Source organism: Mixophyes fleayi, chromosome 4 (assembly GCF_038048845.1).
Source record: "Mixophyes fleayi isolate aMixFle1 chromosome 4, aMixFle1.hap1, whole genome shotgun sequence".
Lineage (NCBI taxonomy): Eukaryota > Metazoa > Chordata > Amphibia > Anura > Limnodynastidae > Mixophyes > Mixophyes fleayi.
Genome location: NC_134405.1, coordinates 13,941,093 through 13,968,887, shown reverse-complemented (window position 1 = coordinate 13,968,887; position 27,795 = coordinate 13,941,093). Strand labels below are relative to the sequence as shown.

Below are 27,795 nucleotides of genomic sequence, written 5' to 3'. Positions count from 1 at the left end.
CCGTAAAATCGCTGCATTACCATTTGCCTCCACATCAAATTTACTTGCAGAAAAGAGCCAACAGGTCCATCAGACCTGTCTTTTGTGTGTGTAATTAATTTTGTTCCTTACGTCTAACAATAGCAATATGTCTGTCACATGCATTCTTAAATTCTTTTACTTTTTAAGTCCCAGCCAAAGCTGCTGGTAGACTGTTCCATGAATCTATCATCCTTTCTTTTAAAAAGTTCTTTCTTATTTTACTTTTCAGTCGTCTTCATTCCTTGTTCTAGAAATACCCTTATTTATAAATGTGCTTTGTTCTTGATCTCTATTAATGCTTCTCTAACGTATCACCTCTGTCCCTTCTCTCCTATAAGCATATATGGTCAGCCCTTGTAGTCTTTCCGTAGTGTTGCTGTGCCCCCTGCAGTATATCTTCTTTTAATATTTATGTTATTAATGATTATTTGGAGATAGAGCCTCCAGAACTGTACAGAATACTCAAAAGTGAGGTTTTTCCAGTGACTTATAAAGTGACAATATAACATCGGTATTCCTGTTACCAATATATCTTCCAGTACAACCAAGTATTTAAGTAATATTGCTGCTGGCTCTTCCCTTTGCTGACTACACTGTTTTATATCATGATATCACTAAGACTCCAAGGTCCCTTTCTGTTGTTGTTGTTGTTGACATTACATTGCATTCATTCTGTATTCTGTTTTGGGATTTTTGTGCCAGATATTTATGATACTACATTTTGATGTATTCAATTTAAGGTTCCAAAGTTTTCCCCTCTTTTCTCTAAATCACTACAGTATTTGATTTGCCCCTTCTGGGATAGCAGGCCTGTCATATATCGGTAACATCTGTAAAATATTTACATACTTTACTGTTATATTTCCCTCAGCAGTGGTCTCCCCAGGACCTATTTCCCGGGTGCTTTTTCTTTACTTACCTCCCGGCTCTAGGAGTCCAAAGACCAACATATGAGTCTCACTGCGCCTGATTTACAGTGACAGGCACCAGAGATCCCTCCCACTCTGTCAGTTTGACGTTGTGTATTGGAAGGCAGGAACACTTCTGTGCAGAGTCATAGAATGCAGACGTGCACAGTGTGTTACCGTGCAGTGTGTAGTGTTCTCAGAACATCTCCTTAGTTGTCCAGCACCATTGTTTGTACTATTATTATAGTACATCACTGCAGCTGTGTGATCACTGCAGCCAGCAGATTGTGTCAGACCACTGACCACCAGTCAGATCAGTCCTGGCAGTTAATCCAGGCAGGCAGAGAGACTTGCTAGCTGGGCATAAAAAAAATATTTATAAAAACAATATATGTTATGTGTCCAGTCTAGCCAACAAGCAGTTACCTATAATGAGTAAATCAGAAAACAACACTATTAAGTTTAGAGTACGAAAACAACAACATAGCCAGCAATTTCCGACAAGGACATTTCGAAGGCTGGAACATCTAGTGAAACACAGTCTGTTTCAAATTAAAAAAACAGCCTCTAAACACCACTTATCAGGTGTAAACAGTGACTGGTTTCAAACATTTTATTGGTTTGTGGTAAAATATAATGTAATGATCTGTTCCCTGTGTATAAAATACAGAAAGAGATCGCCCACAAACAAGGAAATGATTTGGGTACACACGACTTTGAAAAGAAAAGTTTAATTAACCATGAAGAAAATAAGTTATATTCGTGTCCAAATATAATTAAAACTGGGTTAGGACAATTTGAACAATCAATTTAATTTTTAAGTTTTTAAGTTTAACTTGCAGAGAGATGCTGTTGTGGGAGCTTTAAGATCTATGTATTGTTTGGCAAAAACTGAATTGCCACATACTATATTCTAGGAAAAATTGCTTGAGCATTGCAAGGCTATGGGTTGTACATACTTCGTGAAGTGAACAACATGACAGCACAGCTAAAAGTTTAGTAAAATAACTTTAATAACAACTGGACCTGTAAGAAGAAGAGAAGAATTAATATATAAAATGTTAATTTTGAGTTCAAAACGCTATAAGGCTAAACATTTCTCATTATTATTATTGGGAAGTATTACACTGCCCTGGCCCAGATACTTCTTAATACCACCCGGCTTCAACATTTTCTGGAGAGATTGCTGCCTCAGATCTCTAGTCCCTTGTGGGGAGAGCTAAATACCCCCACGAGAACACCCCATGTTCCTTCATAACAGCCTCCTACACATTATCTGTTTGGTGATACCTACTATCTCTAATTGTCCCTTCTACTGCTATGTCTATGCTAGGATTTGCTCTTGGTGTTTATTGTGGGAACTATGGTGGGAGTATGGATGAGGGATGACCTTACGAGGGTAGAGGTGGGATTATATACATAGTATAGCAAATAAGAGCAGACGTGAAAGTGGATAGTCTGCATATAAATACAAGCTACACCCCCTCTCTCCATCTGTTATTGGTTGACTGGTGTACAATATATCTAGACTCGGCTGTCTTCTGGTTGTGATTCCACAGTTGATACATTTCTACTATATTAAAATAGATTTTATGAAAAAAATGCTAGTTTTTAATTGTAACAATTGAAATTACTAGGAATAACGACATATTTCCAATTACTGTGTTCTTATTCTTAGGGGAAAATTCAATTGTTGGCGAAAATGCCAAAAATCTTGCGGCGCGCGCACTATTACCGTCATTACATAAATACCGTTATTTCGGTAGTTTTCTTGCTAAATTTCAGCTCGCGGCTCAGGGAGCCGCGAGCTGAAATCTGAGTAGAATTACTCTGTTTCTGCGGCGGAAAAAGTCAACAATTGAATATGCTCCTTAGGTTTATATTTGAGTTTATTCTCACTTATTTGCAAAGCTATTCAGCTGTTCGAGTGTAGTTAAAGAATAGGTGATCATCTACCTACTCTCTGGAGAGATGAGGTATTCTGGGAATGTTACAGTAAATATTGTATTTTTTGCACAATTAACCCATTAAAAAAATCTAAATGGTCAATTTACCCTTTTATTGATATCTCTGTCCTTACACCGGTTTACACAATAGTAACAAATACATCCGGTGAGCGTGTGACACCCAGGAGCTATGCCCTTGTGTCGGGAGGATTGAGCATGGCCCAGATCCCCATCACAGTGCCTCTACTGCACTCACAACAATGACCAGAAGATACTCATCATTTATTTATATAGTGCCAGCATATTCTGTAGCGCTGTACAGTTGGTAACAAATACAAAAGTGGAAGCTGCTCAAATCAATTTATAGGCCATAACAGGTGCTGAAAGGGTGGGGTTATCCTGCAAGGAACATACACACAACATTTTTTCCCCCAGCACACTGCTATAGCCAGCAACAGATCTGCCATTTCTACTGTAGATAAAAATGCAAAAGTCTTTGTTGCACACATTTGCAAATGTATGTTTAAGCCATCCGCCACGCCAAGGCACTTTTGCTAATAGGATGGTCCTACTCTAAACAATGAGAGTCCCTATATGTGGGCCATACATATGTGTTTTTAAATTGAGAGCTAACTTACCAAAGAGGTACCTCAGAAGCCTCCAAATAGCAATCCAATGTCAGCACTCCCCCTCAGCTACTGACACCAACATGCCTCTCAGACAAATACAAAAGTGGAAGCTGCTCAAATCAATTTATAGGCCATAACAGGTGCTGAAAGGGTGGGGTTATCCTGCAAGGAACATACACACAACATTCTTAGGGGAAAATTCAATTGTTGGCGAAAATGCCAAAAATCTTGCGGCGCGCGCACTATTACCGTCATTACATAAATACCGTTATTTCGGTAGTTTTCTTGCTAAATTTCAGCTCACGGCTCAGGGAGCCGCGAGCTGAAATCTGAGTAGAATTACTCTGTTTCTGCGGCGGAAAAAGTCAACAATTGAATATGCTCCTTAGGTTTATATTTGAGTTTATTCTCACTTATTTGCAAAGCTATTCAGCTGTTCGAGTGTAGTTAAAGAATAGGTGATCATCTACCTACTCTCTGGAGAGATGAGGTATTCTGGGAATGTTACAGTAAATATTGTATTTTTTGCACAATTAACCCATTAAAAAAATCTAAATGGTCAATTTACCCTTTTATTGATATCTCTGTCCTTACACCGGTTTACACAATAGTAACAAATACATCCGGTGAGCGTGTGACACCCAGGAGCTATGCCCTTGTGTCGGGAGGATTGAGCATGGCCCAGATCCCCATCACAGTGCCTCTACTGCACTCACAACAATGACCAGAAGATACTCATCATTTATTTATATAGTGCCAGCATATTCTGTAGCGCTGTACAGTTGGTAACAAACACAGTAATAAAACAATGCAGGGTAATAGTGTCAAAGAGACAGGTGAGAGGGCCCTGCTCACAAGCTTATAATCTGTTGGAAGATCCTGGAACTAACCAGCAAGATCATCCAGCTGGTGACCGAAAAGGTGATTGTTGGGAGTAGGATAATATACAGTAACACTAGGGGATGTTTTTGGATGATGACTATATCATTGTGTGTTTGTCAGGTTCCTATAAGGTGTCAGGATATTACTGTCTATTTCTTCATGCAGGAGAATTTAAAAGGAAACAAGGACATGATGATGGAGAATGACCAGCTACTCACATCTCTAGGTAAGAGGTGACTGTCATTTATTGTAAAGGACAGAGCGGTTTTGAGGGACATCTAGAAAGACACATTATCTGATCATCATCTATAAACAATGCATTCAGTGTTATGATTCCTAGTGAATTCAGGACGCTGAAATAGCAGTAGAAAAACCAAGTGTTTTTATTTAGGCAAAATATGTAAACAAGGATTCAGTTCATGGATTAGGCTGATTTCAGGTAGCAGAATTAACAGGTATACTCCAATACAAAAGTATGAGCAGGTGTAATGAATGACAAGAATAGTCTACAGAAGTAACAGGTTCCAAGCAATGATTTAAATGGCAAATGAAGTTCAAAATGTAGATTGTTACCCAATTGCCAGGAGGCACCAGATTAGGGACGCCGGGATCGGGACTCCAGTTAGAAAGTAGGAAGTCCAGGGAGGCAGGACTAGCTGAGTCCAGTCACCTGGCAGGGTTCAGGGTCACAAGCGATCAAGCATAATCCGGTAATCAGGCAGAGGGTCACAACGAGAGATCAGACAGCAATGAAGCACACTGGAACAGGGTATAAACAGGAGACAAGCAACAGCCAGGTATAAACGATGAACTGCACAGAACCCAGACTAAGACAGGTATATGAAGCAGTGGATCAGGTGCTGGCACTAATCAGGAAAGGAGATTAACTCCTACAGGCAAGGTGTAAAGTTCAGGGGCAGAACAGCAGCACCTCTGGTGGAATTGAGATACTGCTGCCATATACAAAGTATAGGCTTAGTCGTAACATTCAGTCACTGTGTGTCTTTTACAGATGGTTCCAGTAACAGAAGTACCTCAGAGAGATGTCCATGTCCTCTTTATTCACAGGATTGTACAAATGAAAATCACGGTATCCTGCAGGAGTATCAGGTAGATGAAATTTAGGGTATCGCCAGGATTTCAAAGTGACTTTTCACTATATGAGCTGTAGAGCAGCTGTGAGGGTCTTATACTTATTGCTATTATGTTTAATCTCAATAAGTGAGAGTAGACATTATGAAAGTGTTATTGTTATTATTTTTTGGGGTTCTATAGGGTGATGTCCTGACTGATATTAAGATCGAAGATATAAAGGAAGAAGAGAAGTGTGTGAGGGTTGATCAGCAGTGTAAGGAGGAGGAAATCCCTACAGATATCAGCACAGGTGAGTAATAAACACTTATTGCAGAAAAGAATTGCACATTCTTTTTGTTCATTCACTACAAAGAAAGAGGATCTGCCCAGATGGGGAGTCAGAAACCATAAGCTACTTGTGACTGAATCACTTATAAATAAGTTATGGTATAAATTTATTTAAAGAAAATAGCACAGGGCGCTTATTTATATAATTCCCAATGCACTTATTTTTGATATTTGTGTATATTTTGATATAGGAAATCTTTATTTCTGAGAACAGGGGAGAATTATTTTTTTTCCTGTTTTAACCTTGCTAGAGGAAATGCATACATTTCTGATGTATATATCTGATATAATAAGCCTTTGTTTAGAAAGTCTTTTGTATATCCTGTTGTAAGGAAATGCCTTGTTTGGGGTTTGCAACTTTTCTTGGGAAATGGGAATTCTATTCTTTGTGATTCAATTATGGATCAGTGGGATGAGACACCTTTTGAGATTACCTATAATCCTCACCATGTATAGCCACCTGTGAAATAATACATGTGTGACAACTTCAGATTTTTTTATCCATGGGAGAACACGCCAGATGATGAATGGATGAGATACAAAGAGAGGTTGTACCACCAGAATACACTGAGGTGTTTCATACTGTAGGAAAAATGCTGAGGGTACAGCTTAGTACACAAATTGTGGGGTTTGGTAACGTGCAACGGAGTACAAAGGGTTTTTAGGGACTTCCTGGGCAGCGTGTAGTGGGTTCTGGGGTACACTGATATGTTGGCACTGTTTCAATAACAGGTAGTGTGCAATAAGTTACATGTGTATGCTGGCACTTGTTGAATAGCACGTAGCATATAATGGGGTATGTGACCTGAAGAAGGATGAAGGAATGTTCTTCCTGCACGGTGTATCAGAGTTTCTTTCTCACTGTCAGTAACCAACTATTAATGATCCACTGGCATCACCTGCCACCAGACACTTACCGACTTGCGAATGCCTACTGCGCAATAGTTGTAGGAGAATTCAGCTGCCACCACTAGGCTTCTTTGACGGACCTGGAACCGCTTACTTCTGGGTAGCTGTTATAGCTGCTGCAGCGCCTCTTTGCTGTGGGCTGGCTGGTACCTCTAGACTGCTTACTATGAATTAGGACTGCTGGGTAGCAGGCAGAGCGTTGACACAGAGATGCTCGGTTCAATACAGGACAGCCAGGGAACGGATTAGGGTGTAAGCTCTTATCTGTTGGTCACAGGATACAGCAAGCAATAGGCGTCAGGCAGTATGTTCAAGCTATGGTGCTTATTTGCTCAAGGGGTCCTTCCAAGGACCATTACACACTAGTTGGAGGTACTAGTGCTCATCCAGAAGTACAGATGATATAATACAGTTAAAATACAAAATACAGCTCTCCTATGCTTTTTTTTGACACACATGTTGTCAGGGGGTAACCCAGCCCCCTTCCCAGCTGGCACCACAAAGTCTGAGATATTGCATCAGATATATAGCATCAGGATGTAATATATTATCTAGTCTTGGATGTAACAAAATTCACATCAATCTGTGATTTCCTAAATTACTTGTTGGTTGCATTATTCATGAAATTCATTTATCTTTTTAACAAGACAGGATAAAAAGTAATGCCCGCCTGCTGTGTATTCAGACTAAAAAAGTGTTGGTCACTCACAGATGATAAAGGCTTAATTACCATGGGATTTCCTTTCTTACAAAAACAAGTTTCCTCCAACATATGCCTACTGCATCAGAAATCAATACATTTCTAAAATAAAAATCAGTGCATTTGTAATGATATACATTGATGCTCTGCACCACTAATTCAAATAAATTTATACAATAAGTTATTTATACATGATCCTACAACAGGGTAAACAGAGATGTTGGCACTGTTTAATCAGTATGTAAAGTGCAATAAACAAATGGATACAACTTATTATATCGCCGTAACCCTGTAGAACAGAGATAGACAGTAAGTGCAGTGGTAGTGGAGTAGACCTAAACAGATCACAAAGTTTAGCTGGTGGGACTGGCGCAACCAAATACACTGGTGCGGAGTCTAAGACCCCTACCTGACTTCAGTGCTCAGTGAGGATCCAGGTCGTGGCCCAGTGCAGTCATTTCCCTCTGAAAACAACCAGAGTACTTAGCTGGTATGAGGACTCTTATGAAAACACCACATATGTGGGTATGGGTGTGCTACTCTTGGGGAGACTAGACACAGGAGTTCAAGAAACATGAAGGGATGCTATACTTCCTAGTATAGCCATGAGGCAGGAGTATCAATGTTGGACACAATTGATACTCAGGCACTTGAGTTGTGCACAGAGCAGATTCTTATAGTGACTGGTTGATTGGTAATTCCCCGCATGTTTCATCAGTGTTCATTCCCATTGGAACATATGTTCAGATAATACCAGTGATCTGTTAAGTGACAATAAGAAACTTACTAGCAGTAAAATCAAACAAGCATTAAGTGATCAAATAGATTATACTTGGCTATAAACAGTGATCAGTCAGAGAGCCCCGTTGTCTCATTTCATTTCAGACACCTGATTTTTTTAGAGAAGACTTCTAGATATCAATTAATTTTCTTGTGATTCCAGTGTGAGGCTGGTCTTTCTTTGTTTAACTCATGTTTATATAGAAGTTATATTACAGATGGCTACCTTGACCGTGACCATATAAGGTAATAATAAAAATTTATGATTTGCTTAACAGCATAGCCAGCAATGCTTACATCATTCAAGTAGAAACAATAGTATACATTGAAGTTATATAGCCACATAAAAAGCACAATCCTCACAATATACAGTAATGGAGGTTAGTGACAAGACCTGAGAGAGGAGTTATGTCATCTCTAGCCTGGGCCCAGCCGGGTTCTGTTAAGGATTCTAATTTGGAATCCCAGCAATCAGTGGTCTGCTGAGTGTTGGAGGCTGTCAGTGATGTCTAAGACTGCTGGTACTGACAACCTGAATGTCTGATCCTCAGTGTGTACATACTAACACTGCAATACTAAAGCAAAATAAAAAGTCTGCATGTTCCTTTGGCTGGGTCTATACAATGTGCATAGTAATGTGGTTGTGTTATCTTGTAAGCCAATGTTTTATCTGTTCAAAAAATACTCATATATGTTGTTTTAGTACATTTAGAATCGTAATTAAGTATAGTTTGTTTGTAAATTTAAACTAATTAACTTGAGCTGACTAATAGTATGAGGAATATAATATGTTCCTCATGTAAAGACAAGATATCCATCTCTATACATATTTTTCCAGCAGATGGATGCAGAAGCAGGAGTACCTCGGAGGGACATCTCATTTTGTCTCCAGATTGTAAAACAGAAGATCACATCATACGAGATTCTCCAGGAGAAAACGGCATTAATCAAAATATACATCCAGTACTTTACAATGCGGATATATCATCTGATCCCTCTAATAATGACGTATGCTCTCCAGATAACTCTGATATTGCTGCACATAGTGCAGCCCATTTAGGAGATGAAATGTGTTTCACTTCTGATTGTGGTACATTTTTTATACATCAGTCAAACTGTGTTAGACATCAGAGAACTCATACAGGTGAGAAACCATTCTCATGTACAGAGTGTGGGAAATGTTTTACACGCAAATCACTTCTTGTTACACATCACAGAATTCACACTGGTGAAAAACCATTTTCATGTGCAGAGTGTGGGAAATGTTTTATACAAAAAACAAATCTTGTTGCTCATGAGAGAACTCACACAGGCGAGAAACCATTTCCATGCTCTGAGTGTGGGAAATGTTTTGCACATAAATTAACTCTTGTTGCGCATGAAAGAATTCACACAGGTGAGAAACCATTTTCATGTTCTGAGTGTGGTAAATATTTTACACGCAGGTCATCTCTTGTGGCACATCAGAGTATTCACACAGGTGAGAAACAATTTCCATGTTCTGTGTGTGGGAAATGTTTTGCACATAAATTAACTCTTGTTGCGCATGAGAGAATTCACACAGGTGAGAAACCATTTTCATGTTCTGAGTGTGGGGAAGGTTTTACACGCAAATCATATCTTGTGACACATCAGAGTATTCACACAGGTGTGAAACAATTTCCATGTTCTGTGTGTGGGAAATGTTTTCCACATAAAATATCTCTTGTGACACATCAGAGAAATCACACAAGTGAGAAACCATTTTCTTGTGCAGAATGTGGGAAATGTTTTTCAAAAAAATCACAATGTACTACTCATCAGAGAGTTCACACAGGTGAGAAACCATTTCCATGTTCTGAGTGTGGGAAATGTTTTACACATAAAATATCTCTTGTGACACATCAGAGAAATCACACAGGTGAGAAACCATTTTCATGTTCCGAGTGTGGGGATCGTTTTACATCTAAAATATCTCTTGTGACACATCTGAGAATTCACACAGGAGAGAAACCATTTCCATGTTCTGAGTGTGTGAAATGTTTTACACGCAAATCAAATCTTGTTAGACATCAGAGAAATCACACAGGTGAGAAACCATTTTCATGTGCAGAGTGTGGGAAATGTTATGCAAGTAAATCATATCTTGTTACACATCAGAGAATTCACACTGGTGAGAAACCATTTTCATGTGTAGAGTGTGGGAAATGTTTTTCAAATAAATCGCAACATACTACTCATTTGAGAATTCACATTGGTGAGAAACAATGTTCATGTCCTGAGTGTGGGAAATGTTTTACACAAAAATCACATCTTGTTAGACATCTGAAAAGTCATACAAGTGAACAGTGATTTTCATGAGCTAATAGACCTGAAACAGGTTTGCAAAAATAATCTTAAATATCTTAAAAGTGTTAAAGTATTTATAAGGACTTCAGATATCAAAATATCTTCTAACAATAACTTATGATATAAGTGTGTTATTGCATAGCTATTAAAATAGATACAATGTATTTTAAGGCATTTGTATCAGAAATAAATATAAATGTATATGTATCAACTTGTATTAGACTTAAGGATGTTACTACATAAAATTAAGCTGACATTCATGGCTTCAACAATTTGTTATCAAGATTGCGGGTTCTAACTATTAAGCTGAGTTATAATCTTACAGTAGCAAGGATGACTGCTTTAACTATCTCTGTGTAGACATTCTGATATGGGCAAAGGAAAATAGCTTTCATTATGCTAATACTCTAATGAAGGAAGACGTCCCATTCTTTGAATTGGAAAAGGAATCAACTAATGGAGATCGAGCTTTGTTATGTAACAAATGCCTCTTCCAATTCTAATAGTCCACATTTTCCTTTAAGAGACAATATCTTATGTTTTCTAAGAAATAGAGATGTACGTGTTCTAATATCATGAATATGTAATTAGCTATGTAATCCATTAATATCCAATGTGAAGAATTGTTTTGGACTGAAGCCAGCAGAGATGCATGGTCTCATTTTGTAAGATGGCTGTCTTGCTTGCTGTTATTATATATTTTCTATTTTGAAGTAAACATTCATTACTTCAGACTTCTTTTTTGGACATTCAGTTATTTCAACCTTATTAAAAGTCATTGAATTTAGTAATGTAAATGAAAAAAACAGGCATGCATACATTTACAGAGTGTATGTTTAAAAGTATATTGAGTTATGTAGGACAATTTAAAGTGTCATTCACACAGTATATTAACATTTTCTAATTTAATTGTCATTCACATATATAGGTGAAATATGTGCAACCACCATAAGACTGGAAAAGATCCCTCATGTGTGGAACTTACTGCAGTTTATGCCATTATATATCCTAAGTAACGTAATCATGGCAATGGGCTGGAGATATAATGTGGGGTCTGGGGCACTGTTGCATTATGTTTGATCACACTCTAACTCGGGTCGGCAACCTCATATGAGCTGTATCCAGTGTATTGTCCAGTACCTCATGTGAGTGCTTTTATTACATTTTATTAAATTTTTTATATGCATACCAAAATATCTTCCTTTTTTTCAATCTTATGCAATTTCGCCATCTGGATGAGGTTGTGACTGTGAAGTCATTGGTGTTGCACATGTTTTAATTTTCTCCAGAAGTGGGATACTTCAGGATATATGGTACGCAGACTTACATGTTTTTCTGTGTTGCACTTATATGGGTGTCATATAAATTGGTAATATTGGGATACCAATCCCACACACCCCATAGGATTGTGGGGTTATTGGTGATACTGCCCCTACCAAAAATACTACAGAGTTATACTATGTTTGCTCTTTCCGCATTTTTGTACTGATCGGTGGAGTTCTGGAGGACTACAAGTACAGCAAAGACCACTCCACTATTTCCCAAAAAGACTCAACGCTTTTTTCCTCACGGTACGCATGTTATTGCTCTATCCCATGTTGCATATTTAATATACCACTGAAAGGCGCCCTGCTTGTATTTCTGTTGCATATATATATATATATATATATATATATGTATATATATATATATATATAATATATGTGAGGGAGAAGTTGCTCTTGGAGGATGTTTTGGTACCGTTCTTTATTCATGGCTGTGTTCTTAGTCAGAATTGTGAGTGAGCCCACTCCCTTGGCTGAGAAGCAACCTCACACATGAATGGTCTCAGGATGCTTTACTGTTGGCATGACACAGGACTGATGGTAGTGCTGATCTTTCCTTCTCCAGACAAGTGTTTTTTCCAGATGCCTCAAACAATCTAAAGGGGATTCATCAGAGAAAATTACTTTACCTCAGGCCTCAGCAGTCCAATCCCTGTACCTTTTGCAGAATATCATTCTGTCCCTGATGTTTTTCCTGGAGAGAAGTGGCTTTTTTGCTGGCCTTCTTGACACCAGGCCATCCTTCAAAAGTATTTGCCTCCTTGTGCGTGCAGATGCACTCACACCTGTCTGCTGCTATTCCTGAGCAAGCTTTGCACTGGTGGTGCCTCGATCCCGCAGCTGAATCAACTTTAGGAGACAGTCCTGGGACTTGCTGGACGTTCTTGGGCACCCTAAAGCCTTCTTCACAACTATTGAACCTCTCCCCTTGAAGTTCTTGATGAACTGTTAACTGGTTGATTTAGGTGCAATTTTACTAGCAGCAATATCCTTGCCTGTGAAGCCCTTTTGTACAAAGCAATGTTAACTGCACGTGTTTTCTTGTAGGTAACCATAGTTAACAGAGTATTTCAAGCACCACCCTCCTTTTAAAGCTTCCAGTCTGTTATTCTAAATCAGCATGACAGAGTGATCTTCAGCCTTGTACTTGTTAACACTCACACCTGTGTTAACGAGAAAATCACTGACCTGATGCCAGCTAGTCCTTTTGTGGCAGGGCTGAAATACAGTGGAAATGTTGTTTTTGGGATAAAGTTTTGTCAAAGATATTTTTGGATGAAGTCAATTTTTGTACCATAAAAATATATACATTGTTTTAGCTTATTTTAGTACATCATTTATATTTGATGTAGTTTTATTATGTCTATTGGATCCTTGCGTGTGAGCTGATGAGAGCAGGAATGAAGGAGTTAATTCAAACAGCAGATGTTTCTAATCAGAGTTGGTGAACAAAGAATTTGCAAGATTTTCTATAAAATTTCCACTGTATCCAGGAGAGTCTAAAGGAGCAAGACACACCTATATGCCGTCTCAGCCAATTGTAATATGACATTTGTAAATTGTAATACAACCTACTTTTGTTACTAGAAAAAGAACTGTCTGGTCTGTGGACGGGCAGAATTTCAGAGATTGAAATTTGGACTGATAATATTATCACAGCGCAAGCTTTTATTTTGTAAATAAACAATTATATCATTTGTTTATTCTTAAAGTTTCTTTTCTTGAAGAAATTCAATTATAACTTTAACAGTTCATTGTCATGGCAAAGAGGGACTTTGAAATTAATTGCAATTCATCTGATCACTCTTCATGACATTCTGGAAATTACCATAAAAAAAACTGAGGCAGTAGACTTTGTGAAAAATAATATTTGTGTCATTCTCAAATCTTTTGCCCATGACTGTAGGCCTTAATAAATCGCAATTGTAAACATTTGAGACGGCATATTGGTGTGTCTTGCTCCTTTAGGCTCTCCTGGATACAGTGGAGATTTTGAAGAATCTGAGACCTGTGGTACAGCTAGGGGAAATAGGTTTCTAAGCATGCTAAAAGACCATTACATGTCCCAATTAGTAGAGGAACCAACTAGGAGCCGGACTATTCTGGACTTGGTAATAACAAATAAGGTAGACTTAATATCAAATATTCAAGTAAGGGAACACTTGGGAAACAGTGATCATAATACTTTCATGGGAACTTTTTACCCCAAGGACTATACACAGGACACACGGTCACACCCTAAGGTTAGAGGAGAGGAAGTTTCACAACCAACAAAGGAAGGGGTTCTTTACAGTAAGAGCAGTCAAGATATGGAATTCACTGCCAGGGAAGGTTGTGATGGCAGATTTAATAGATATGTTTAAGAAAGGGTTATCCAGGGATATCGTTAATTAAAATGAAGGATAGTAGTGGATATAGGGAAAAAATAGGACTGCAATATTGGCTTATTTTTCCCAGTTGAAACAGATTGGCGGTTGCTTAATCTGGATCAATTTCAAATATAAGTGAGGGATCACAGCAGATCCAAAATAGGTTGAACTTTATGAACTGATATCTGTTTTTCAACCTCATCAACTATGTAACATATAAAGATCAATAGAGTTGAATGTACACTGATCAGCCACAACATTAAAATCACCTGCCTAATATTGTGTCAAATTTTTACCTCTGAAACAGCTCTGACCCATCTAGGCATGGACTCCACAAGACCTCTGAAGGTGTCCTGTTGTATCTGGCACCAAGACATTAGCAGCAGATCCGTTAAGTTCAGTAAGTTGAGTGGTGGGCTACCATGACTTGTATTTGCTTTTCCAGCACATCCCATAGATGCTCAATCGAATTGAGATCATCTGGCCATCCACATGATGTAAAAGAAAACATGAGATCATCAGACCAGGCCACCTTCATCTATTGCTCCATGGTCCAGTTCTGGCATTCACGTTGCCATTGAAGGCACTTTCGGTGGTGGACAGTGATCAGCATGGGAACTCTGACTGATCTGTGGCTACGCAGCAAGCTGCAATGCACTGTGTGGTCTGACACCTTTCTATAATAGCCATTATTAACTTTTCAGCAATTTTTGCAACAGTAGTTCTTCTATGCGACTGGACTAAATGGACTAGCCTTCGCTCCACATGTGCATCAAAGAGTTTTGGATGCATGTGACCCTCTCAGCAGTTGTCCTTCCTTGGACCACTTTTTTGTAGATACTAAACACTGCATACCGGGAACACCCCACAAACCCTGCCCTTTTGGAGATGTTCTGATCCAGTCTCCTAGCTATCATAATCTGGCCTTTGTCAAAGTCGCTCAGATCCTTATGCTTGACCATTTTTCCTTCTAACACATTGTGAAAACCCACGCTGTAGACTCGAGCATATAAGATTTAAAAACATTTGCGTTCCATTGCCTCTTTCTGCCTACTAAACTATTCTCATTGGGCTGTGTTAGTTTATTGTACTTTTGTTCACATGCGTGTGCTAAAATATGCGATTATATTTCCTGTGTATATTTTAGGTTATTGATTGTGTGTTATAAGGGTTAGACAATGTGTTTAAGAAAGAGTTAGACAAATTTTTAGCGGAAAAGTGTATCCAGGAATACGACCGTTAATTAAAATGAAGGATAGAGGATATAGGGTAAACATAGGACTGCAATATTGAGTCTGGGGGGATTTTCCCAATTGAAACAGATTGGCGGTTGCTTACTCTGGATCAATTTCAAATATAGTTCAGGATCGCAGGAGATCCAAAAAAGGTTGAACTTGATGGACTGGTGTCTTTTTTCAACCTCATCAACTATGTTACTATATTTATTCTTAAATGTCGCCAGGTAGAAGAGTTAATCAAAGATAAGACAGGACAAGGGGTCTGGGCTAAACGAGATTAAATAAACTCCATATCATCCACTCTTGTCCTTTAGTTAACAAGGACATGGCATGATAGTACTTTGACCCAGACTACTGCCACCAATCACCAGCCCTAATACACTCCCCTATTAGCTTCATGACCGTGGGAATAATCAGTGTTATATAAACTGAGTTTTTGAGTTCTGTGAGGGTATCTTATGAACTACACTTCCGTCACGTGCCTAAGCTGTGCTTCTAGGGAATTACTCAGCCTGTTTTGCCATCTGTTGAATAAACCACGGTTTGGTTGCAACAATTTTCCTAAGTTATTTTTGAACAAACCCACCCAGACATACCGTCCCCGGACACATCGAGTGCAAGAACTGACTGTTCACCTGCTGTCTAATATATCCCACCCCTTGACAGGTGACATTGCAACAAGATAATTAATGTTACTCACTTGTCAGTGGTTTTAATGTTGCGGCTGATCGGTGTAGTCCCAAATAACGTGTAAACAAAGTCAACTTTAAAGAGCCATAGAAAAAGGATTGAGGCTGTCAAAAGACAAAGGGAAAAACTAATAAACAAAGGAGTAAGGGTAAGGGAGTAGTGAGGACGGAAAGAGGACCTGAAAAGGTAGTTCGGTAGGGGATTTCCTATGAGGAAGGTGGAGAGATATGCTCTCAAACCAAGGGAAAAACTCAGGATCAGCTTATTAGGTTTGATTTGGTAGTGTAGGGGGAGGTGTCAATCTAACATTCTCTTGGATCACTGAGGCTTCATCCTTTACATGTGGCTTTTGTAACAATCAGATTTAATTTCCATTCATTACAGCCATATGGCTCAAAATTCTGTGTGTTTGTCATTTGCTGTTGGTATTATGTCTTCTATGGCAAATAGTTGATTCTTGTATACCAGTCTTTTAGTGAAGTTGGAGAGGAGGATTTCCAGTGGTTAGGTCATTGCCCTTTTGAATTTATTTAAGTGTAATATAGACTTTATAGATGCAGACAGGGATTTTAGTCATCATCAGAAGAAAGAAAACCCCCAGAACCTCACACTTCAAAATTTATATGAATCACTTCTGACCAGAAAGGTGTTTTTTTGAGGCATTTCCACCTGACTTTCCTCAACTAAGACACCTGTTGAGATTGCATCCATGCTTAGGAAAAATCTTCCACCAATCTTTGTCCCTTATAATTACATTCAAGACCCTTTCCCATGTTTTTATATAATGAGGTAAAGAAATGAATACAGTTTTTGACTAATAGCTTATATACTGTTGACAGTCTGAGAGGGGTTTTGGGGTACTACACATAACTTCTCAAAGAGAGTGAATGCTCTTTTAGCTGGGTAGATAATATTGAACTTGAAAGTATCTTCAGAATTCTGAATGTTCGATTTCCCATTTAGCTTGTAGGTCTGAAAACTGACACAGACACCAGCTTACTGACCGTAAAGATTCTGCCTCAGTCAGTAATAATTAATCCTCAGAGGAAAAACTGAGTTCTCCAAGAAAAAAAATAATGGGGAGCTATGGGATGAAAGCTATTGTAAGGATCTCACTTTTTTTCTAGCAGGTTATGGTGGAAGCTATTATTGCATGAGGGAATGAGGATATATGTGGTAACCAAGGTGCTATTTCTGATGTGGACTGTAAGCATTGTTCCTCTACTGAAACCAATTACTGCATGTGTCTCGAAATGCCTCACTCCTGAATTATGTTTAGTATTGTAGCATGGTAGTAAGTTATCAGGTAGTAACTTAGTCAACACCCCCTAGATGCTTTTGACCTAAATAGGATATCCTGTCTAACATTGGCTGAGTGAGAATTGTATAAGGTAAAAACTTGTGGAGGGCTATAGGACCTATTTCCATGGGTCTTAACAAGCCAGTTATAAAATCCCAATCCACTTGTTGAAGGCCATTTTATCATCAGTAGAGGAAAAAATTGTTTGGCTATTGCTCTGGGTAGTGAAATGTACCAGATGAATCACCTTATTTGTGTTGACTCTGGCTTCACGCCATAGAATGAACCCCACCTGGTCTCCGTGTATTATCTGAGGGAGCATAGTTATAAGGAAATTAGCGATTAACTTGGCATAAATTCTTACATTAATGTTTGGAAGCGAGATTGGCCTATAGCTCAGACACAAGGAATGGTTCTTTCCCTATTTCTGTAAAACTGTTATATGGTCTCTAGTAATTGTTTCAAGATCTTTGTTTTCTCCAAGATTAAATGTCTGTAAAAGAGGAGCAAGCCTCTCCAACTGGCCCAGGTTTTTGTCTGAAGGGGATGAAACTACTGCTTGCTCAACGTCTTGTAATGTGAAAGATTGCTCTAATAAATCTTTGTCCCCGGCGTAGAGCCGTGTAAAGTCAATCAATTGTAAGTAGTTGGCGATCTCATCCTGTATACACCCCAACCCATCCTATGATGAGAATTTTGTTATGTCATAAAGATTGGAGTAGTATAATCGAAACTTCTTAGCTCTATCATCCGGTTCAAAACATGTGCTGCCCATCTTATCTTTAATCGAGTGGATAAATGTGGCGATCATTCTACCTGTCTTATACCCCATTTGAAGAAGCGTTGCTAAATGGTATGTTAGTATTCAATAATTTATTCAAGGCTGTATTTGCCGCCACCAATTCAAAATATATGGAGAACTTGTGGCCAGATTCCAATTGCTTTATCGCTTGAAGAAGCGCATTCTTGTGTACCTCCCCGTTTCTTCAGGAAGGACCCCAACTGAACTCATAGAAGAAATATCTTGCCTTACTATTGTTTTAGATAAAGATGGAGGGTGGATTGCACTCCCTTGTTAGAGAGTGTAGAGAGAATGGCTGCCTGGGGGGCCAAAGAATAAAGGGAATGTCCCAACCCTTTAGATAATGCACTAGAACACAAAACAGGTGGTCCCCTTGGCGCACAAATAAAGTGCAGAGAATAGTGATTGAAAATGTAGAACCCTGGTATTTATTCCTGGTGGGTTTAGATAAATCCCATAAAATCATACAGTGTGAATATCAGATAAGGTTGCAACCTGCAGATATATCTCATACATACAGTAAAGGAGAACAGATATTCGTAAACATATAGAACAAATCAATGCAGTTGTATCAACATGGTATAGATTTCTCTTAGGTAGATAAGAGGTCTGCTAGGTAATTTAACAGATTTTTAGGTAGGCAGAATGCCGATAGTCTGCCTTTAGGCTTTAGAGAAGTCCCAAGTAGGTGATGTCTCAAAGTCTTGTTCCCTTGTAGTATATAGCCAAAGGCTAAAAGTTTGGTATGCAATATCCACTTACATAGTCTCTGCATACAGTGGGTTACATCTGCCAATTCCTGTGATGAGAAGTCAATAGGGCACCAATGAGCTTACTGAATTTTTATCAGAATAGTGGAGGGCTAAGGACTTACCCCATGGGATCGTCAACCAAGTTCTCAACTCCTAGTCTCCGCCTGGATGCTGATCTAGCATCGAGGGGTAAATGTGGATCTGGAGCCAGAGAGTTGCAGCCGCCACGTCCGTCAGTTCACACATGCGCATGCGGGATGAATGAGATGACAGTACGCTGCTTTTCCTCTAAACTCTTCAACCCACATCAGTGGGACTTTGGAGCAGAGGGGCAGCTTGTCTCCTACGCGTTTCGCTGAGGCTTCATCAGGGATGTATGCAAATAGAAGAGGAGGTGATAATTTAAAGGGGATCCCGGGGGATGTCCACGCCATCATTGGTTAGTCCTTATAGCCTCTGGTTGGTCCCGTAGATGATTGACAGGTTTCAGGGCCAATAGAGCAGATGTATTCACGTGGGTAAGATACCATTCATTTGATAGAGGCAGCTTTTCCAGGATTTGGCTATCAGACACCTAGCAGCCGCCAAAACGTGCAAAGCCAATTTCGCAGAGCGGACATCAGCATCTTGTATAGGATAGCAAAGGAGGAAGGACCAAGGATCCTTCTGGATAGGGAATGGAAGAAGGGAGGAAAGGAGAGTAGGTACTTTATTCCATAAGGAGGAGATGATAGGGCAAGACCACCAGATATGAAAGAAGGTACCTCTATGTCCGCATTCCTGCCAACAGGCCGGGGAGGCAGTTGGGTACATTTTAGCTAGTCTGTCAGACGTAAGATACCATCTGTAGAGAATCTTGTATGCATTCTCTTTAATTAGAGTGGCGATGGAACTAGAGGCTACATTCGATCTGATGGTCTCCCAACAGTCCTCCTCCGGGGGGGGGGGGGGGTCCCAGATCCCTCTCCCACTCTCTCTTGTGGCTACTCCCGGAGACCAATAATTTGTCTAGAAGTAGATTATAGATTGAGGATATCATGCCTCTCCGAAGCGGTAAGGAGAGACAGAGGGTCTCAAAGGAGGATATCAATGGAGGTGAGTCGCCCGACAGGAGAGAGAGGACGAAATGTCTGATTTGTAAGTATTGGTAGAATGGCGGGTATAGTGTGGGAAATTTGAAGCGGAGAGCATCAAAGGATATAAATCCTGCTTGATCTAGAAGGTCCCCAGCAAATCGGATACCCGCGCCGGTCCATGTTAGAAAGAAGGACCGGAGTCCACCGGGGGGGAAGGCAGGGTTGTACCATAAGGGCGTGATATTCAAAGAAGTTGAGGGAACAGAGAGATGACTTTTGCAGATCTCCCAGTTCCGGGCGGCAAATAGTAGGGTAGGGAATCGCTTGATCCGTGCAAGCCTAGAATGTTTAGGCAGGCCCCAAATACTAGATAGGTTTGGTAGAGAGAGGTAAGCTGCCTCCATATCCGCCCATGCGTGTGAGGCAGGAGGAGCAAAGGAGGTGACAATGGAACTGAAATGGGCTGCCCAGTAATATGCTTTCAGATCCGGAAAGCCCCTACCTCCGCATTTTGTAGGTTTCTTAAGCTGGGTTAGTCATACCCTGGGAGTCCTACCACGCCAGACAAATTTAACTAAGTGTCGCTGCATAGCAATTAATTCAGAGATGGGAACCCTAACAGGGAGTGTCTGGAATAGATAAAGGAGTGGAGGGAGAATAGACATTTTAACGGCGATGACCCTGCCCAGCCACAAGATAATTAGGGGCTTTCAAGAGAAGATGTCAGATTTAAGTTTGAGGAAGAGAGCCGGGTAATTCTCCTGGTACAGGGACTCATAGGTGGTGGTGATGTAGATCCCCAGGTATTTTAACTTTTTCTTTTGCCACCTAAAATGAAATTGGGAGGTGATGTCGTGACAATCACGGGGAGGGAGATAAAGTAAGTGAGTGCCTCACATTTAGTGATATTAATTTTATAGCCGGAGAGATCTCCGTATTGGGACATGATGGAGAATAAGTTGGGCAAGGATATTCTTGGCTGCAGAAGTGTCAAAAGCACATCATCGGCAAAAAGAGAAATCTTGCTCTCCAGGTCCCCCGTGTGCACACCCCTCACATCAGGTGATGCTCGGATCGTGGCCGCCAAGGGTTCGTTGACAAGGGCAAAAATAAGGGGGGAAAGGGGACATCCCTGGCGTGTGCCATTGTTGATCGTTATGTAGTCCGAAGAAGAGCCATTGACCATAACCCTAGCAGAGGGAGAGGAATATAAGGCTTGCACTCCCGCCAGGAAATCTCCAGTTCAGGCCAAAATGCTGCAGTGTATGGGTCATGAACTGCTAGGAGATCCTGTCGAAGGCTTTTTCAGCGTCTAGCTCCAAGATAATCAAGGGGGTTTTTCCTAGCATTGAGTATATGGATAAGATCAACGGCTCTCCTCATATTGTCCCTAGCTTGCCTGCTGGGAAAAAAAGCCTACCTGATCGTAGTGATTTAGGGAAGGGAGTACAGAATTAAGTCGGTTGGCGAGAATTTTGGCGCAGAGCTTAACATCATTATTAAGTAGGGATATCGGGCGGTAGCTAGCGCAATTATGGATGTTCTTTCCCTCCTTATAAATCAGGGATATCCTCACTTCCAAGGACTCCCTGGGTCAATGGGCTCCCTTTAGGATGGAATTGAAGAGGGTACACAAACGGGGGACTAACTGGACCCAAACCTTATATAATAAGCCGCCGAGAAACCATCGGGTCCAGGTGCCTTGCCGGCTTTCTGCGCCTTTACCACCTGCTCAACTTCCTCTGAGGTAATACACTCACTAAGACTGGTAGCCGCCTGACGAGATAATTTAGGGAGATGGGCATTAGCCAAAAATTGTTCTATACAATCTTTTTGCTTCTGGTGGGCTGTTTCCCTACAAGGTTGTGGAAGATTATATAATTTTAGATAATATTTTTGGAAAGCAGCACGAATCAATTTTGGGTCATACACCAACACACCGGAAGAGTCCCTAATGGCCAGGAGGTTACGAGCTGAAATTTTGGTACGGAGTCAAGTGGCTAAAATTTTGTCTGCCTTGGCTCCCTTTTCGTAGTAACGTTGATTTAACCATTTCAAATTATTGGCCACTTGATGTGACAGCAAGAGGTTAAGATCACCTCATATTTTAATAATCTGTTGAAGGATTGTGGGATCTGGGTTGGCCTTATGCTGTGTTTCTAATTGTTGTAGGGAGTTAGTGAGCTGAATCGTTTTAGCGAGTCTCTCTTTCCTGGCACTAGAGGCCAGGGCTAAAAGATGTCCTCTAATAACAGCCTTATGGGCATTCCATAGAGTTGTGGGTGAGATGTCTGAGGATTCATTAGTTTAGAAGTATTCGACTAAAAGGGAGTTCAGATGAGCCACCGTGTTACTATCATGAAGCAGAGATTCGTTAATCCTCCACGTAAAGGAGGAGGGTCGCAGAGCCAGTGAGGAGAGGTCAGAAGAAATCGGGGCATGGTCCAACCAGGTGATTGGGTGAATGTGCGAATTAAGGAGTTTAAGGGTGAGGTCATGGCTGAGCAGGATCATGTCGATTCTGGAGTATGTGTTATGCACAGGGGAATAGAAGGAGTAGTCTTGGGCTAAGGGATCAGAAATACGCCACGAATCATACAGATTATGCAACTTTAAAAAATCTTGTAGGGCCTTAGAGTTCAGCCTGTCTCTCCTGTCGGGTAGGGTAGTCGGGAAAGTGGATCTATCTAAGGAAGAAGTAAGGACCGCATTAAAATCCCCCACAACAATCAGTTCCCCCTACGAACCCGAGATAGTAACGTACCTAGACGTTTAAAGAATTTGTGCTGGTCTTGGTTAGGGGCGTAAATATTGACCAAAGTGCAGGGCAGATTGTTCAAATTACCTACCAGGATGAGAAATCTACCCTCCTTGTCGCTATGTGTATCCTGTAATTCAAAATTAAGGTGGCGTGCAAATAGAATAGCCACCCAGCGTCTCTTCTGTGTATAGTCACATGCATGAAAAGTGAGAGGGAAGCATTTAGACTTTAGTTTTGGGTGTAAATGCTAGACAAAGTGAGTTTCCTGAAGGAAAATTAGATCTACCTTGAGGGCCTGCAGGGATGTGAAGAGTTTGCCTCGTTTTTGGGGGGAGTTAAGTCCCTTTATGTTGTAGGATAAAAGACGGAGAGTCATGAGAAAGTTAGGGGTGGTGTATTAAATGAGAGACACAGAAGCTGAATGATTTGGAGCATATGGTCTGAGGAGATAGAAAAATATGACGACCCTGGTGGGACAGGTGTGGGAGGGATGGTGAAGGACAGAGGAGGAAAGACTGGGTGTGGTGCATAGCACCCGCCTATGAAGCTGGTAGGGAAAAGGGTGCGATACTCTCGGTATCTGGGGACCAGCTGAGAGCAGAGAGCTCTGAGGGGAATGTGACTAGCCAGCATAAATCCGGTGATGTGAGGAAGGGCGCTGACAGGGGGAGGGAGGAGACGCAGCATGTCTCCAGTGGGCTCAGGGGGGAGAGGGTGCGTGTCCAGAGCATTTCTGTGTGAGATGAAAACAAAACAACAGGAATATATGACAGTGCATCTAGTAGACATACCAAAAGGGTTCCAAATTTCAAATGTAACAGAGATAAGAAGAAAAGAAAAGCGCATGGCCTTAAGTAAAAATAGAGACCAATAACATAGCACCGAATGCAGTGGAGAAATAAAAACAAAACTAAAACATCAATAATAATAGATACAAACAGGCCTGTATGTTGGTGAAGCAGGAGTAACTGGAAGGCCTAAAGAGGCAGCGTACTTGAAGGGCCGCATTCTCAGTGTACAACCTATAAAATGGGACAGGAAGAAGAGAGAAACAGCCACACTACAACATCTAAACAATGCAACATGGAACCAAAACTTTGGTAAGTCAACGACAGAACAGAGCGGGCCCGTTGCATTTCTCCTATGCCTGCTCATGGGGTAATCCAATGGACTACAGGAGTCTAAAGGGACCCGCTGTTATGTAGAGTTGCCTTCTCTGGTAAGGAAACAGAAAGACTCAGCTTTAACTAGGAGCTCTTTGAGGTCGAGGGGCAGCTGAGGTAGTTTATGATCCAGATGATTGCGAGGCTCCAGGGGTAGGCCCTGGGGCAATGCCCAGTCACTGGAGAAGTGCCTGAGCTTCAGGTAGGGATCTTGCAGAAATCTGGCGTTCTTCATGCCAGAGGAAGAGATGGAAAGGGAAGCCCCATCTGTACCGAATATTACTGGCTCTCAGGATCTGCGTCACTGGGGCCATCTCCCTGCGCCTGGCAAGAGTAACCGGCGAGAGATCCTGAAAGATCTGTAGAGTATGACCTTCATACATGAGGTTGGGCAGCTTTCTGGCGCCTTGCAGGATCATCTCCTTTGCCGTGAAGAAATGGAGGCGCAGAATAACATCTCTGGGTTAGTTTTGATCAGATAACCTTGGCTTTAGTGCCCTATGGGCTCTATCCAATAGCAAATGTTCCTCCAGGACCTCAGGGGCAAGCTTAGAGAAGAGCTTCTTGAGGTATAAGTCGAGTTGCAGAGGCTCGACTGACTCAGGTATGCCCTTGATACGTAGATTATTCCGTCTGGCCCGGTTATCCATGTCCTTATGGTGCTCCTGAATTGAAGTTAGGTCGTTACGGATAAGTCGGATGTCTTCCTCCATTCCAGTCTGGGATGTCACCACCGGCTCCAAAGGGGGGGTCCTTCCCGGCAGATTACCGCGGAGTGTAGTGCTTGCAGAACCTCGGCGGGGATTAGGATGATTGGTGTTGTGAGCGGGCTGATCTGATCTCCCGATGTTTCTGGAGTCAATACCGAACTGCAGCTGGTGCGAACTCGGTCCAATATAGCCCAAATCTTCCAGTTCGGAGCCAAAATATCAGGAGCTCCTGTATTCCACGTCCACCAAAGATGGCCACCAAGCCACGCTCCCAGGATAGTGATTTTTGATGGTCACCAGATTAAGCCCACGATAGTCAATGCAGGGGCGAATAGAGCCGTCTTTTTTCTTTACAAAAAAGAAGCCAGCCCCAGATGGGGAGACAGAAGGTCTAATAAAGCCTCTTTGGAGGTTCTCCTTGACATAAACGGACATGGCTTCAGTCTCTGGTTGAGAGAGAGGATAAACTCGACCTCTAGGTGGAATTTTGACAGGTATTAATTCTATGGGTCAATCCCATGGACGATGAGGTGGAAAGGTCTCTGCACGAACTTTATCAAAGACATCAGCAAATGATTGATATTGAGAAGGTAACATAGAAGAATCTGACTGTGTAATGACCTTGGAAGAACGGAGTGGTCTCACTTTGGGTAAACATTCTGAATGGCACTGAGAACCCCAGGATAGAATCTCAGACGTACTCCAGTCTAGTTGTGATGAGTGGAGTTAAGGCCATGGGATGCCCAGGATGGCTGGAGATGTGGTAAAAGGCAATATTAGGAAAGAGATACTTTCAGAATATAATGCTCCTATATTGAGAAGAAGAGGCTTGGTCCGGGTACGAATTACACCTTTGGAAAGCTGAGATCCGTCAATGGCTGTAATGACGACAGGAGTTTCTAAAGGAACAGATGGAATAGACCATTGGGTCACTAAACCTTGCGAAATAAAGTTCCCAGCAGCACCAGAATCGATTAAAGCTTGGGTAGAGTGTCTCTTAGAGTCACACAGCAGAGAAACAGGAATGGTACGAGCAGCAGAAGAGGAGGTTTTCTCAAGCCCCAAACTGACCTCCCCAGAACAGATCAGGGTTTGGCGTTTCCTGGCCTCTTGTAACAAGAATTTAGGAAGTGACCAGAGTCACCACAATAGATGCATAACTTGTCTCGTCGTCTGCGTCACATTCCTCAGGGGTCAGCTGAGATCTCCCAATTTGCATGGGCTTATCAATTATAGAGAAATGTGAGACAGGATGTGGCACGGGCCTATGGATTAGGCGACAAGCTACCTCCTTTTCCACTGTTCTCTCTCTGAAGCGTAAGTCCACTTTATTACATAATGATATGATGGCATCCAAGGTAGTAGGAAGTTCATGGGAGGCTAATGCGTCTTTTATGCGGTCAGATAACTCCTGCCAGAAAGCAGCCACCAATGATTCATCGTTCCAAGACAATTCAGAGGATAATGTGCGGAATTCAATGACATATTGTGCCACTGAGTGATTCCCTTGGCGTAAACGAAGTATAGCTATGGAGGCAGAAGAGAGTCGACCAGGTTCATCGAAAATCCGAAGGAACGTCAACAGAAAGGATGCATAATTAGAGAGAAGCGGATCATCCCTCTCCCACAGTGGGGTAGCCCAGGCTAAGGCTTGGCCATTTAGTAAGGAGACCACATATGCCACTTTGGATCTATCAGAGGGAAAATTTTGCGGTTGAAGCTCAAACTAAATTGAACACTGATTGAGAAAGCCACAACACAATTTTGGGTCACCATCAAACTTGGCCGGAGTAGGTAACCTGAGCGTAGAGGAAGTCACAAGGGAGGCCTGATGTCCTGAAAGTTGCTCAGGAGGAGAGACTGGCACCGCGCTGGTTGATTTGTTTGAAGCGAGTCCAGACGACCAGCGAGTGTCTGAAGACATTGTAACAACTGGTGCTGTGTATTATCCTGCTGTTCTACTCGAGCAACTAGATGCTGTAGCATATCCTTCGCAGAAGGCTCCATCGGGGGATCAGACATTAGGGCCTGTTCTTACTGTCACGGCTCTGAAAGATTTTAGTAGATCCCTTGCCTCTACTAGAGGGAACTTTGCCCAGACTAGTATAGTAGCTGGATGGTGGAGGTAGAACACAGTGATATTCACAGGTTTAAAAGTTCACGACTCATAAGTATCACTGATAATAATAACACAGGAGATGATAGTAGTGCTGCAAAGTAGTGTATTGACTGATGGTACAACAGGAATGAGAGTATATATATATATATATATATATATATTTATATATATATATATATATATATATATATATATATAGGCAGAGATGAACACACGGCAGTTGGTCAGATTGCAGAGACAAGTCACATATGCTACTTCATAGTTGGTAACCCTTGGCAACAGCATGAGATGAATAATACAACAGTTCAACGCAGAGGTGACTAATAAGAATACTTGGATCCAATAGAAAAACACACAGCAGATGAATGTGAATCACTGGTACAGCTAAAGTCCAAACAGAGTAGTATATAGAACTTGGCTGATCCGTGAATAGAGATGATTCAACATAGCAGGTAGTTACTGGTATCGCGGTGATTCTTATCTAGCAGAGTAGTAAGCGTTAAACAACATCCAAGCACTTGGATGAACACAGACACATGCAGCAGAATGTTGCCTAGAAGTAGCAGCGAAGTGAGGAGTATCTGAACCGTGCGTTGAACTACAGGTAACATGTATTCCAGTCGTAGATGCAAAGGTAAGTTCACTGTAGTATGAGGCAGCTGAACAGAGGCATGCAACTTGAGCTGAAGTAATAGCCACAGGCACAGCAAGCAGTTCACAATAATAGTCCAGCAAACGGGTTAACAGCAGAGTGAGGATAAACCGTGCCAGACGTGGAACTACAGGTGACAGGTAACTTGATAGTAGCTCTATCAGCGAGATGTAGCGATATAGCCAGCCAGATAGAGGTTAACTTGAGACAACAGATTAGGCACAGGTGTAGCAAACAACTCACGATAGTAGTCAGCGTGCAGATGAACAGCGGAGAGGAATTTCAGCTTGCAGATGAACAGCGGAGAGGAGTT

The 27,795-nt window shown here is 41.1% G+C and overlaps 1 protein-coding gene across 1 annotated transcript in view; it reads left to right on the top strand.

Moving 5' to 3' along the window:
• The window catches only part of LOC142151063 (uncharacterized), a 47,742-nt gene that overhangs the window by 4,734 nt on the left and 15,213 nt on the right, over window positions 1-27,795 (top strand). Inside the window, 4 exon segments of the mRNA XM_075206359.1 lie at window positions 4,552-4,612; window positions 5,399-5,496; window positions 5,662-5,770; window positions 9,036-10,517. Of these exon segments, the coding sequence (XP_075062460.1) occupies window positions 4,552-4,612; window positions 5,399-5,496; window positions 5,662-5,770; window positions 9,036-10,517 (1,750 nt within the window).